Source organism: Stegostoma tigrinum, chromosome 9 (assembly GCF_030684315.1).
Source record: "Stegostoma tigrinum isolate sSteTig4 chromosome 9, sSteTig4.hap1, whole genome shotgun sequence".
Lineage (NCBI taxonomy): Eukaryota > Metazoa > Chordata > Chondrichthyes > Orectolobiformes > Stegostomatidae > Stegostoma > Stegostoma tigrinum.
Window position 1 is genome coordinate 11,229,910 of NC_081362.1, and position 14,843 is coordinate 11,244,752.

Here is a 14,843-nt window from a genome sequence, read left to right on the forward strand (position 1 = left end):
TCTTTCTGAATCTGACAAGCTCCATCTTAGTATGATTTTGATATAATTTCCAAAGGATCACCTGAATTATTGTGCTCAACATATTTTTGTGTCCTCTTGTTGAACAGGAGCAACCTCTGACTTCTCTGCCTGGGAACAAACTAGCAAATAAAAAGTGATTAAAAAACATTGGAACGTCTGATAAGCAAGACCTTCTATTCTAATATTGTCTTGACTACTAATTTATTTTCCATCACCAATCATGTTGATAGTGCCCAAGGCTACTACATAATGGGTGGTGTTGTATTCTGCTCTGTTGAGTTGCGAGACCTGCTGCTGTATTTTTTTGAGACAGCATTAGTATTGGGCTCCTCTCCCACCCTTGTTTTTGTTTGGTCTTATTCTGTTAAACCCTCACCATTACTTTTAGTGAAAGTTCCAATAATAGATTTAAAACAAAATTGTAGAAGTATAGAACTTTTCATTAATTGTAAAAGGTTAGTTCCATTAATGAAGAATTGTGAAGCTGGGTATTAAATATTCATATGCTGTTGCCTTACTAAAATAAAACAAATTAAAAGCACACTGACTTTTAAAGTTTGTTTGAATTAAAACACAGTTTAATATTCCTTGATTTCATACTGCTACTATAATAGATTAACAATTATGTGTTTTGAAATGATTATTGCACTGAAATTTTCAATGTGACATCTCTATTAACGATTCAAAGTCAAATGTATTGAAATATACCATCATGGTATATTTAACACATTAGAATCAATGAATACATCCTTAAATTACAATGGAAGTCTTGTATAAGTAATTTTGTACCACTGCAGATGTCCTCTCCAAATGACCATACAAGAAAATAAACAGAATACAATACACAAAAGATCAGTAACATTACATCATATAGTAATGACCCTTACTACAGGACTTCATAATGCAGTGATATGACATTATTGGCAAACAAGACATTGTAGTCCCTGTAGGTACTGAGTAAATACATGACCACTATGAGTTCTCACTGCATACTAGAAAATTGCAGCTAGTCCTCATATGACCAAGGAGCATCTCAGGAGCACAAAAGCTGACGTTTCGGGCCTCTGATGAAGGGTCTAGGCCCGAAACGTCAGCTTTTGTGCTCCTGAGATGCTGCTTGGCCTGCTGTGTTCATCCAGCCTCACATTTTATTATCTTGGAATCTCCAGCATCTGCAGTTCCCATTATCCCTCATATGACCAAGGTTGTAGTATGTTCCAAAATATGCAACTGTAGATTTGATCAGTGGAGGAAAAGAACATTCAATCTTCACATTTCGGTATAACAACATTGAAAAATTGATCAACACCAGATCTACAAAAAGTAACAAAGGTGGATACCTTGTGAAGACCTATTCTGTTCAAATTATAATGTTTCTTTTTGGCATTTTGCTTCTCTACCTACAAACCATTCACCTACCATAATACCACACCACACGTCTGATTCTAACTACAGCAAGGCATAGCAATATTCCCATGGCAATTTATGTCATTAATCAAATTATTCTGAACTTCCAGAGTTCAGGATTATTAAACATTCGAGGAGTTACACCATTGCATTTAAATACATAAAATATATTTTAAATTAATTTAGGGATACAAGCTGAATGCAAATCGCCATCTTCACAGAAAATGTTTAATAATTAAAAGTTTCTAGTATTACAAGAAATAAAAATATATTTTCAAATACACATCAGATGAGATTATTTAGAAGATGTCAAACAAGTATACCGTTACATTTTGGAATGTTGCCACTGAAGTGATTAAAATAATTCAACTGTTTAAATCTTATACTGTAGGTGTATTTTTGTTTATTGTGTCAATGAAGCAAACTGTTTTTTTAACATATAGAATTCTTAATTTTAGAATTAATATAAAGGAGAAAATGATGGTGTTGATGAAAACAGTTAATTTCTATAATACAAGATGTTGATATGCTGATTTCCAAAAGCAAAGTACTAAATATTAACTGTAACTGTAGAAAATAAATCATGTCTGACTATGATTACCCATACTTCACTACCACTAAATCAAAACAAAACAATTAGATATTTCAGGTTTGTATTACTGGACTAAACTCGGACAATTCAATAAAAGCCCTGAGAAATTAAAATCTAGGTGATTACTGTCCATTTGACAAACTGAAGCTGTGTATGTGGTATATATGATTGAACTATTACTATCTTTTCACAGAAACGGTGCATTATAAACAAAAATATACCTATTTTTCACTGTAAATACATACTTATGTTCATCTGTTTTAGTAACATGGGTCAATGACCAGGTTGTATTCCTTCCACTGATTGTTCAGTCCCAATATTCATCCAGCTCACAGATACAGGGTCATCAGAAAGGCAAACATCTGCTAAAGTTTCAATTTTTGACCAATTATGATCTTTCTTTGAGGTAAGATCAATCAAGTATGATCGCCAGTGAGCACTTCGGTCATGAACCTAACAGTAAAAGGTAAGGTGAACAAAAAATGAATTTACCCATTAAACTGCTGGATAAACACATAGCAAATATTTAGCACTTATTATTTAAGAGCAACCTTTTGTTTTTATACAGAAAACATGAGCAGGAATGAGACAGCATACAATATAAATGTATAGAAGAGTAATGGTTTTCAGAATACACAAACTTATGACCAAAAGTATTGTCTGGTGGCCTGACAAGTTAGACACGAAGGTCCTAAGTTCAAATCACAGAAGAAGCAGTATGAAATACAGCAGAAATTTTGGCATTTATTGCTAAAGAAAGAGTATAGAAGTAGAGAGGTGTTGCTGCAACTTTACAAGGCATTAGCCATACCACACCTGGAGTACTGCAAACAGTTTTGGTCCCCATTCTTGAAGAGGCCTGTTGTTGCATTAGAGGCTGTTCAATGGAGGTTCACTAGATTGATTCCAGAGATGTGGGTTTGTCTTATGAAAGAAGATTGAGCAGTTTAAGTCTATACTCTCTAGAGTTTAGAAGAATATGAGGAGATCTAATTGAGGTATATGAGATGCTGAAAGGAATTGTCAAAGTAGACATAAGAAGGTTGTTTCTTGATGCGGGCAATGTAGAATGAGAGATCAGTTTTAGGATAAGGTGTAGCAGATTTAAAACACAGATTAGAAATGACTTCTCTCAAAGGGTTGTGAATCTGTGGAATTCACTACGCCAGAGTGGCGGATGCTAGGACATTGAGTACATTTAAGGAGACTGACAGACAAATTTTTAATTGGTAATGGGCTGAAGTGTTATGGAGAGCAGGCAGGAAAGTGAAGTTGAGGCCAAGATGAGATCAGCCAAGATTGTATTAAATGACAGAGCAGGCTCAAGGGACTGAATTGCCTGCTCCTGGTTCTAATGTTCCTACCTTTAACGTGTGGTATGCACTGAATTACTTGAACTTGTGATAAAACATAGTTTAGTTGCATATCATCTTTGGTATCCTTGGTGAGTAAGAGATTGTAAGCTTGATTTCTGCTCCTGTCACTTGTAAATACAGAACTTTAAAGTCTGAATGGGATTCAGCTGAGCTGAATGACCTTTATAGAGAAATAGCCTCCCAGTACTAAACCCAGCAGAACCACAACATTAAAACCAGCCCAGTTGGTGATGTGACAGGAATTCTCAATGAAAGCAAGCCAAGTGAAAGGTTTTATTGCATTTGATGTGAAAAAAAATAATGTAGAGTTACCTCACCTTACTGTTATTCATGGCATCTGGTGAACGTGTGGATGCCGAGTGAGGACAGGACTGAATCTGGAAAGTTAGCGTCCTCGTATGAAAGCAAGTGATCCTGGGCTTTCTCTACCTCTCTCAATATTTTGACAGTTGGAACCAGAAACAACAGACACAAGAGTTCATCCCCCATCAATCCCCTCTCTCTTGTAATTGTCTCCTGGCTAGTCTTTTAGAGGCAAGGTATTGATATCCATTTATGAACAGATGAATTGCAAATTACCTGTGTTGTCTTTCCTATCAGCTACAATCTTAAAAGTTTTAGATGCAGGCCATATCCATTGAACCCCAGTCTACATTATTCAGAGATCTTCTAAATGTGTCCTCGGACCGAATTTTGATAGCATACCTCTGAAGATCAAACTTTTTGGCAAAGTCCATGTTTTTTTTAAGTCAGCATCAGGACTCACAAGGTATATTCAAATTACTGTCAAATTACAGCTAACCCAGCCGACTGCCAAATGGAAATTTGTATGAGTTAAGACTAAGGCAGCAAAGCTTGGATAACCTCAAAATTATAGAAGGAAGGATATCGTATGCAAGCCAGGAGAGCATTGAAGTCTACAAGACACAGAAGGATGGATGAGTATCTCAGCAGCTGATGATCTGAGTCATGGATGAAGTTTGACAATGCTATAGAGGTGAAATAGGTGGTTACAGAGATGAACCAATCAATGTTTGGAAGCTCATTTTTGGGGACCAAATAAATTGGTTTAGTCTTTAGCAACACTCAAGAAATCAACAAAGGTAGTGGGAAGGTAACTTTTTTTTGTTAGCATATATGTAAAACCTAATGCTGTGGATTTGGTCATGTCACTAAATGTCGGCATATAGATGAGGAGCATGCCAAAGGATGGATCACTGGAGGCAATGATGTGAGTGTGGGAAGAGAATCCATTTAAGGTGATAATCTGACCACAGTTTGGCAGATAGACGAAAGCAGTTCTAAACACAGCTGGACAATGGTGGGGAGAAACTAGAAGAGCACGGTGTGGTCAACTCTGTCAAAGGCTGCTGCAGGTAGAGATGGATGTGAACAGGTAGTCAAGGCGGCTAATGGAATGCTGGCCTTTATATCCAAAGGACTGAAGCCTGAGGATGCAGAACCTATGCTGCAGCTAGGCAAAACCTTAGTTTGACCTCCCTTGGAATACTGAGTGTGGATCTGGGCACCACACCTTAGGAAGGATATATTAACCTTGGAGGGAGTACAATGTATGTTAATGAGAGGGTTAAGTTATGATGAGAGATTACATAAATTAGGCCTGTTTTTTCTATAATTTAGAAGGTTAAGGGGTGATTTGACTGCAGTCTTCAGATATTAACAAGAGATAGTTTACATATCCTATTTCCACTGGTTGGGGATTCTAGAACTAGAGGGCATAATCTAAAAATTAGGGCCAAACTGTTCAGGAGAGACGTTAGGAAATATTTCTATACACAAAGGATAGTAGAGGTTTGGGACTCTTCCACAAATGGCAGTTGATACGAGATCAGTTGTTAATTTTAAATCAAATAAGTTTATTTGCGCGAAGGTATTAAGGGATATGGGCCAGAGGCAGGTATATAGAGTTAGACCAAAGATCAGCCATGATCTCTGTGAATGGCAAAACAGGCTTAAGGGCTGAATGACTTACTCCTGTTCCCTACGTTCCTATTTAATCTTTATCATCGTCACAAATGATGTCATTTGTACTGTGAAAAGAGCTGTTCCAGTCATGTAGGAAATGCAGAAACATGTAACATGTTCAAGAACTTTAAAAATAAAAGGGTGTTTGCAAGGAGAGTGGTGTCACGGCTTAGGCATTTGAGGAAAGGGATGCTGACACCAGATTTAAAGGAGAGACAGCATCTGTTTATAATATTGGCCAAAATGGGAACCATGAGTGGATGTTGGGTGTTAGGTTTAATGGAAATAAGTTTAACAGAGCAGGAAATGGGTCTCATGGACAACATGAATTTGGATGAGGCACATACAGAGTTTGATGAGAAGTGAGAGACATGGGATTTTAGGGCCGGGACAACAGGGAACTTCAGAGGAAGGTTTGCCTATTGGATTGATATAAGGGAAAGAAATAGTATAGGCAGTTAATATGGTGGTATTGGTGACAGAGAAGTTCATGAGCTTCTTGGAGTTAATTTTGGAGATACGAGTGGAGGAGAGATAAGAGTTTAAGATGATTTGAAGTTGAGAAAAGAACCAGAGGTTGTATTTGTTTTCATGGATAAACCTGAAATGATGAACAGTTTCAGTAGACAAGAGTAGGACAAGGTGATAATGGGACAAGGTAGCGCTTTTTACAGTTTAATCAGTTTCGTGTTCAGATTTCTGTGTGGGATAGCTATTTGTGAAATCATTTCAAGTTTCTGGTCCTTGGGCTTAAGAAAATTATAATGAGGGCCGTATGAGCACAAATAGCTGAGGTGAGAACATAAAATGTAAAGTATTGGTTGCACAGTTCAGAATCAGTAGTGACGGAAATGTTGTGGCATCCTCAAAACACCTAACTCCATTATGTGGTAAAACTGAATATTTATACAGGAATATGCTGTCACTCTTAAATATAAAAAGGAAGATAAGTTTTCTTCAATTAAATAACTGCACAAATGTTCAACTTGTGAAAGAGACAAGAGAAATATCAATCCATCATACAATACAGGCATATTTTATCTACTATAATGATATATATCAAGAATGTATTCTTATTTGTGGGGATGAAACCCTTTAAGTGATAATTGTTAACAATGTGATTCCAAAACACATTTTTCAAGAAGCAAATAAAAAATTTGAAATGTAAAAATTAGGCAGCCCTTACAGAAACGTGTCTTCTCAAAGTGGACATGTCTGTGAATGTTCGTTCACAAGCCTTGCATTTATAAGGCTTCTCCCCTGTATGAATTCGTTGGTGACGTCGAAGTGCTCCTTGCTGGGTAAAAGCTTTTCCACACTGTTCACAAAAATATGGACGTGTTTCTGTGGAAAATTACAAGATTCAAGAAATAATACTGAAAGATAAAGAGACAATAATGCCACTTTCAATTATTAGGACTGTGCGTAAATGTGTGAATATGTAATCATTAATATAGACCCTCATCACTGTATTAGGTCATCCTTTAAAGATTTCTTCATTTATTGTTCTATATGTTGGGCACAACTTTTACATTTTTAAACTTGTCCAGTGTGCTTACTTTGTACACATGCAAAATTTGTTAATGAACAACTTAAAATCATCTGTCCTATATTTCAAAATATACTGCTTAAATCTATTCACTCCATTGTTATTTTCAGAATTTATTACAAATTACGGACCAAGTGAGCTCATTCTCTGCATGAAATTCTCCTAACAATTGAGGCTTCAGCACCTGATTGCTGTTAATTAAGCACCTCGTTTTGTTGAAGGAATACTGGTGTTTAAGAAGTGTCTCATTCCACAGGACAAAATCTGATCATTTGTAAGGTTTAATTCTGTAAACAACTAGCTCTTTATTAAGTGCTTAACTTAACATCATCCTAAATAATGTCACAGACCTTTCAAACTTAAACATTGATGCTCAGCATCAGAGGTAATGACAAATGCAGACAATTACAATATTATTTTATGAACAGAATATATCGCAATGTGAACATTAAACAGTCAAACATGCTTTTTCCTAACATGACCATTTTGACTGGTTCTTTAACAATATGTTACACTTTAGAGACAAGTTTAAAAAAAACAAGTAATACATTTTTGATAACTTTACCCAAAAATTATTTCAGTATGTTCTATTCCAGAATATAAACCATATTATAACCTATGTACTGTATAAATTTGAAATATAGATTAATGGTCTATATAAAATTGTTACACACCTGCATGTATATTGCTGTGCTGAGCCAAGGAGGCTCTTAGCCCAAAGGTTTTCCCACAAACATCACATTTATAAGGTTTGGCACCCATGTGACAACGCTTGTGACATTTCAGGTACTCATTGGTGGCAAAATGTTTCCCACATACATCACATCCGAAAAGGCGCTCCCCTGTAATATAAAATATTGTTAACATTCTTTTTCCTGGTCTGTATGATTCACTGTCCTAATTAACTAAGCCATTACAGCAGAATGAAAAGAAGTTTGACTTTCTCAAGTGTACCTTTATATAGTACTTCTGAAGGACACACTTTAGACATTTTGAACAGCAGTGGAAAGCAGGAAGAGATAATTTCCTACATGGTTCAGGAACATAGGTTAGGAATTTACACTAAAAAAATCTATAAATCTTCATAAAACAAAAAAACATCTTTGGAAATGAGTACAGAGCAGACCTTGTCTCTTGCTGAGTAATATTTCTTCTTGACTATGAGTTCTTTTCTTTTGAGAATAGACTGATATTGTCACGAATGTAGTATAATCAGTAACACAGAAAATTGAACTATAGCTATAACCTAAAAATCAGATTGATAGGTCAACTATACTTAACAAATGTAGTAGAGAATGTAGCAAGGGAACAACTGTGGTCACTTCACTAATGTTAAATTATTGTCAGTTTCAAATAATAGCATTGTACAACGCAATCATAAGACCAGAGGAGGAAGGGCTGAAAGGCTTCCCTCTTTACCCATGCTGCATTTGACTGTAAAAGGCACATAGGGACAGGGTTTCTTCAAAGTTTTCTAAAAATAAGAGACTATGTATTGTACTTAGCTCTTAGTCTAAATAAAAAATAAACTGCTCTGTACACACATAGATTTGTGAGTTCGCAGACACACGCACACATAAACTTTAAAGTGTGGGCATAGGTTAAGTAGTTCTGTTTTTTTTTAAAATTCCAATAAAGATCAGTGTTATAACTGACCAGATTTCAGGTTGGTCCCTCTGGATTTAGCACTGATAGAACATAAAGATGTCATTAGACAATTTATATCTTTTCTGCTAGATTGCTTCTTAAAATGCTGCCTCCAGCAACTGCTTGACCAAAGAGCAGATAGGGCTTGAACTTGCAGGATGGATGGATGGAGTGAATGAAATATCGTAAAAGATGGGGAATTATCAGGTGGTTAGCTTAACTTCTGTAGTGGGAAAAATATTTGAATCTATCAAGGAAGAAATAGCAAGACATTTAGATAGAAATTGCCTCATTGGGTAGATGCAGCATAGGTTCATGAATGGCAGGCCCTGCTTGAGCATTTATTGGAATTCTATGAAGACATTATAAGCACAGTGGACAATGGAGACCCAGTAGATGTGGTGTATCTGGATTGCCAAAAGGCATTTGATAAGGTGCCGCACAAAAGGCTACTGAACAAGTTAAAGGTGCAGGCAATGTATTAGCATGGATCGAGGATTAACTATCTGGAAACAAAGAGTGAGGATAAATGAGTTCCTTTCTAGTTGGCAAAGAGTGACTAGTGGTGTGCCTCAGGGATCAGTGCTGGGACTGTAATTGTATATAACTTACACAGATGATCTGGAGTTGGGGACCATGTGTACTGTGTCAAAGTTTGCGCATGACACTAAGGTGAGTGGTAGAAGATTTGGCAGATGGAATTCAATGTTGATGAATGTAAAGTCATCCATTTGGGTGGAAAAACAATAAAAGGACTATACTTGAACATAAAAAAATTGCAGCATGCTGCTGTGTAGAGGGACCTGAGTGTCCTTGTGCATGAATCTTAGAAGGTTGGTTTGCAGGTACAACAGGTAATTAAGAAGGCAAATGGAACATAAAAAATTATGTAGGGAATAGGTAAGACAGAAGCAGAGAGGTTGTTTCCATTGGTGGATGAAACTAGAACAAGAGGTTATAGACTCAAAATTAGAGGGAACCAGATTTAGGACTTAATTGAGGAAGAACTTTCTTCACCAAAAGGGCTGTGAATCTGTTAAATTCCCTGCCCAGTGAGGTAGTTGAGGCTTCCTCATTAAAGCTAAGATAGAAAGTTTTTGAATAGTAAAGGAATTAATGGTTATGGTGAGACAGTGGGTAAGTGGAACTGAGGCCATGAAAAGATCAGCCATGACCTGCTCCTGGTTCTTATGTTGTTCTTATATTACGTTGTTCTTATATTATGTTGTTCAATCTTTGCTAAATGCTGCATACAATGGCAACATTAAATCTGGACATAGAATACGTTTTCTTTGCCAAAGTTACTAGTTATTGTACAGCATGGATCACCTAGAAAATATGATATATGGTTGCCAGATCACTGGCACAGATTAAACAATAAATTATAATATTTATTTTGTGCCAGCAGTACCTTTTGTTTCAGTACTTTAGATGAGATATCAGGAAATTTTCCACAACCCAGGCCATGATTATTCCATCAATAATTTTAGTACACACTCACATTATTTTCATACCTGTGTGTGTTCTCTTATGACCATTTAATTTAGCCTTATCGGTGAAACAGGCTCCACAGTCCTCACAAATATAGGGTCTCTCTCCGGTGTGTGACCTGAAATTTGTATAAAATAACTTTTAAAACTAATTCGGATTCAAAACATGCAATTTTATGAAAGTTCAAACAACAAATTACATTACAAACACTATGTAGACAAATAGATTCACGTCCACTGGATCTACATTTTTAAAATAATTGATTATGCGTTTTTAACCTAAAAATTTATTTTACAGCTGTTAATCTGTCATTTTATAAACTTATAATAACACGCTTAAAAACAAGTCAAATACAGTCCAGATCAAGCTACTTGTTCCATGAGTCTCGGAATTGTCTGAGACGTGACAGAGCATCTGCCAATGGCGGTAATGAGCTTTATTAGTTCTTGGTTGTTGAATAGCAAAAACATTCAAACAGGCCATACTGATGCAGCAAGATGTTATCTAATTCGAACTTGTGTCGATGCAAATGTGGAGAAGACAGCTGCCCGTCTGCTCACCTACCCATCTAACCAGGACAGAAGACTTAACAGAAGTAAAAGCTTGCTTCTCCACACTACTAGGAGACACTCTGTAGATGGGAAAGCTTGTTTGCCCTTTTTCTCACAAAGGGATGCCTTGTACAGATGGATGTCTGTAAGGTAGAAAAACGTGGATAAATGGAAACTAAATATAAGGACATGACCTGGTGTGTATTTTCAGCTGTGATGGTTGGGCAAATCGAGAATGGCAAATGGAGCATTCATAAGGCTTCTCTCCAGTGTGTGTCCGCATGTGAAATACCAGTGCTGTTCGTGAGCTCAGAATTTTCCCACAAACAGAACACAGTGGACGCTTAATACGCCCTTCATGCTTCCGTGCATAATGAGTCCTCACATCTCTTTTTCTCTTAAAAGTTGCATTGCATAAAGTGCAGGCAAAGTGCCTTTCATCACTGTGAACACAAGCACAATGTTCTTTCCAACTGTTGTGCGTTGCAAAAGCCTTCCCACAGATTTCACAGTGATAGACTTTCCCTGGTAATGACTGGTGAATATCTTTGCAGTGAACCACATAATCCTTTCTTGAATTAAATTCATCATCACATTTGTCACATTTAATGTTGTGATTTGATTTTCGTAATCTTCCCCTCTGACTGCCTTTCTTTACATCAATGTCCTCATCAGAATCATTTGGTTCAGGATCATGTTCATGTGGATAGTCTTCATCTTTACTATTATCATCCTCATCTTCTGTACTATTTTCTTCATCAGCTTCTACTTCACACTCTGTGTCACCGTCATGATCATTGTCATCATCATCATTTTCCAAGCCTTCAGTTTCATCCTCTCCAGTATCATCTTCATTCTTAACATGAGATTCTTTCTTATTTAGTGAACTATTTTGTGCAATCTTGCGACCTTTATCTTTTTCTTCTTCCATGCCATTGCTATTATTGCAGCTGATCTCTGTATCAGATATGCTATGTTGCTCTTTCTCAAGGTATGTTTCCTTGTAATTGTTAATGTTCGTGACCAAGCCATTATCTTCTGATCTATCCCAACCGTGTCTGTTACTACCGATGTCTGTGACAGGATCAGCTGCGTTATCTGACTTATCTACTTGTGGCACCATTTTCCAGTAAATAAATGGTGGTTTCTTCTCTTGACCAGATTCATGTATCTTTCTGTAAAGAAAAACACCTGATTTAATTTTAAATGCAGTCTTCATGGTTCGAAAAGTATAATCACGTCACCACATAAATGATCTTATAAATAATTTCCCTCTGTTTACATCGACCTAATTCCTTACAACATAATTGAATCATGGTTCAACTTTAGGTCCAGATAGCCTAGTATAGCAACAATATGAAACACAAATAATTAGACATTGATTCTGTAACTTGATTTCTAACTGCAAATATTTTTAGATAAATTACACCAAAACAATCCCCTAAAGTATATAATTTTGGAAATGACCATATATAGCGCCTTTACAGTAGCAAAACTAATCTGAAGGGAGAACTGCTAATGGTTGTGCGAAGTGGAAAAAGCTCAGGAGACTGTCATCTGAGAAACAAAGTTCCAGGGAGGACAAGGCAAATATTGCACTACAGAACGTTGCAGAATTAGGGATAAGCAAAGTGTTGTGTGGATTTAAACATTAAGTTGATTTTAAATTTCTTATATAAATTTAGGAACCAAGAACAAATATGTTTTTTTTCACAGAAGGTGAATAATCAGAGACTGGACAAGACAACATTGTAATAGCTTGAGTGTGAAGGTAGATGGTCTGAGGTACAAAGACAGAAAATGGCACACAGTCAGTAGGTCATATTTGTGAAAGCAAAGAACTAGAATTGAATGCTTAATCCAGTTTAAATGGTGTTGCCAGTTTTCATATGCTCTTATTGCTCTGTGATTGTGACCAGGGAGAAGATGAAGCTGGCAGCAAGGTTATGAATTTTGTGGCAGTGGTGAAAGTTGGTGAGTGTGCCTTTACCAATGTTTAGTCAGAGGAAATTACAGACAGTAAATGACTCAATATCAGATAAGCAGTTTGATAGTACAGCATTGGTGAAGGGCACCAGAAAGTTAACGAGAGAGAGGCAGAGACAAAGTGTCATCAGCATATATATGGAAGTTGATCTAATATCCACAGATAATATCACCAAACATGCGGCTGTGGAACAGGAGTGGTCTAAGGATGGATTCTCAAGGGATTCTTGAATTATTGGAAGATGGGATTTTCACAGTGATACTCTGGTTATCCTTGGATAGGCAGGAGTGGAAAAAACTGAAGGTAGCCCAACTAAACTTGTCAAAATAAAAGGTGTTAGATGACGAGTGTCCATGTTAAACATTGCACACAATTCAAAGAAGAACAATGCACAAAGTTTATAACTTTGGTTAGAGTTGCTTTATTGCTGTGGGAGGGGCAGAAATCTGTATCAAGGGATGAGGGTAGAAAGTCCTGAAACACAGATCTGGGGGTGAAATGTTCAAGGGTTGGTGATGGTGTGATATAGACACATCAAAAGTAAAATGTTTGAAATAGAGGGTCATGACCATCATTTGGAAGGGCTCCAGGAAAGGGAACTATTTACAACGTCAATTACTATATAGCCTAGGAAGGAGGTTAGAAAGCTAACAGGTTACTAGGAATAGGACTGAACCAGCAAGAGGCAGATGTCATGAATAAAATAAGTTTGAAGAAGGTATAGAAATGCAGGTGAACAGGGGAATGAGATGGGGAAAAGAGTTGAGAATGAGATAGAAAGAAATATATTTTTCCCTGCCATGCTAAGGTTACAGGATTGGTTTAACTTAAACAGTATGTTTATAGAAACAATGTAAGGTAATGTCTCATACTTGTAAGCATGTAACTATATAAGCAGCAAGCATTTTCAAATACTGCAAGAATTTCTGTGTTAAAACATCCACATCATGTGAATAATAGTAGGAAACAATATGAAGACTTTGAGATAGTAAGGATTTATGAGAATATTTCAGTGACAGGAATGTCAGTTACATGAATACTCTAAAGAAGCTGGGGTTGTTGGTTAAAAGAAGTCTGAGGGAAAGTTTGATAGGAAGTGTTTCCATCAAGGGAAAGGTTGAGAATGAGGTTTTAAAGTGGGCAGGGAGCCTAGGCCTTAGGGAAGAGGAGAATGGACTGTCAGACGAAGGTTTGATCAGGCTGGAAGGAAGAGTGGGTGGCATCTTGGTGGGGTGGTACACTGCATGCATGGGCACTCCCATAATGAGGTCTCCTTCCCACCTTTGTTCACATAGGTCTTTAAAAGCAGTCTGCTCACTCCTGTCTGACTGCCTATATCAGCTGCATTTTGGCCAGGGCAGAATGTTGTTCGGATCAACCCAGCTTTTAACGAGATCAACTGCAAATTATTGATCTGATTATTGCAAGAAACCTGCCAATTTTGGTGCTAGCCCACCCTCTGTATTATGGGGACAGCTTGAGGGTTGGTGGGATATTCTATGCAACTAAAATTCAGATCACTTCAAAACTGCATTTTTAACTGTCTTTTTTTCAGTTTCAAAGTGTTCAATAAAATAAAATAAAATCATGGAATTAGTTGATTTTGTTGCAGAGATACTTGAATCAGGAACATGAATAAAGAGACAACTTTGTAGAAAGAATATTTGCAGTATGTACTTAAGGGCATTTGCAAAGAAAATCATTTTGGCTTTGATTGGTAATGCATTGCACTAATTATTTGAAATAGTGCTGTCTGGGTTATTTTTAAAAAGTATGCATCCATGTCAGATACAAAATATTAAATGTTCTTGCATAAATATTCACCAGAAGATAAGTCTTGTGTTGTCATTCCAAACCACTGCATCACAGAATGGTACAATATGGAATTATTCCCCACATATATCTCAAGCTCAAAACACAAAAACAGGCAAGCACTTTCACAAGGTGCAGGAAGAATAGAAAGAATCTAATAATGCAATGCATTACCACATCATTGTGACATCCCAAAGTACTTTATGGCTAATTTTTTTTGTAGTACATTTGCAGCTGTTATGTAGGAAATATGACAAACAAATTTGCACATAAAGGCAAATGAACAAATGATTAATCAACATTTTCTTGGTGGTCTTGGTTGAGAGGTCAATATTGAGCTGGACAACTGAATGACACAATTCTGTTTCTTCCCTTTACTATTTTTTGGCAAGATACAGTTACTGCTTGAACAGGCAGCTCGGGG

General features: G+C 36.7%; 1 protein-coding gene across 1 annotated transcript in view; it reads right to left on the minus strand.

Moving 5' to 3' along the window:
* Nucleotides 1-1,115: 1,115 nt before the first annotated feature.
* LOC125454688 (GDNF-inducible zinc finger protein 1-like) overlaps nucleotides 1,116-14,843 on the minus strand; it is a 34,388-nt gene continuing 20,660 nt past the window's right edge. Inside the window, exons 3-7 of the mRNA XM_048535729.2 lie at nucleotides 10,815-11,795; nucleotides 10,093-10,187; nucleotides 7,606-7,773; nucleotides 6,569-6,726; nucleotides 1,116-2,473 (exon numbers count right to left, since the gene is read on the minus strand). Of these exons, the coding sequence (XP_048391686.2) occupies nucleotides 2,294-2,473; nucleotides 6,569-6,726; nucleotides 7,606-7,773; nucleotides 10,093-10,187; nucleotides 10,815-11,795 (1,582 nt within the window). The 3' untranslated portion in view covers nucleotides 1,116-2,293. The remainder of the gene's footprint in view (nucleotides 2,474-6,568; nucleotides 6,727-7,605; nucleotides 7,774-10,092; nucleotides 10,188-10,814; nucleotides 11,796-14,843) is intronic.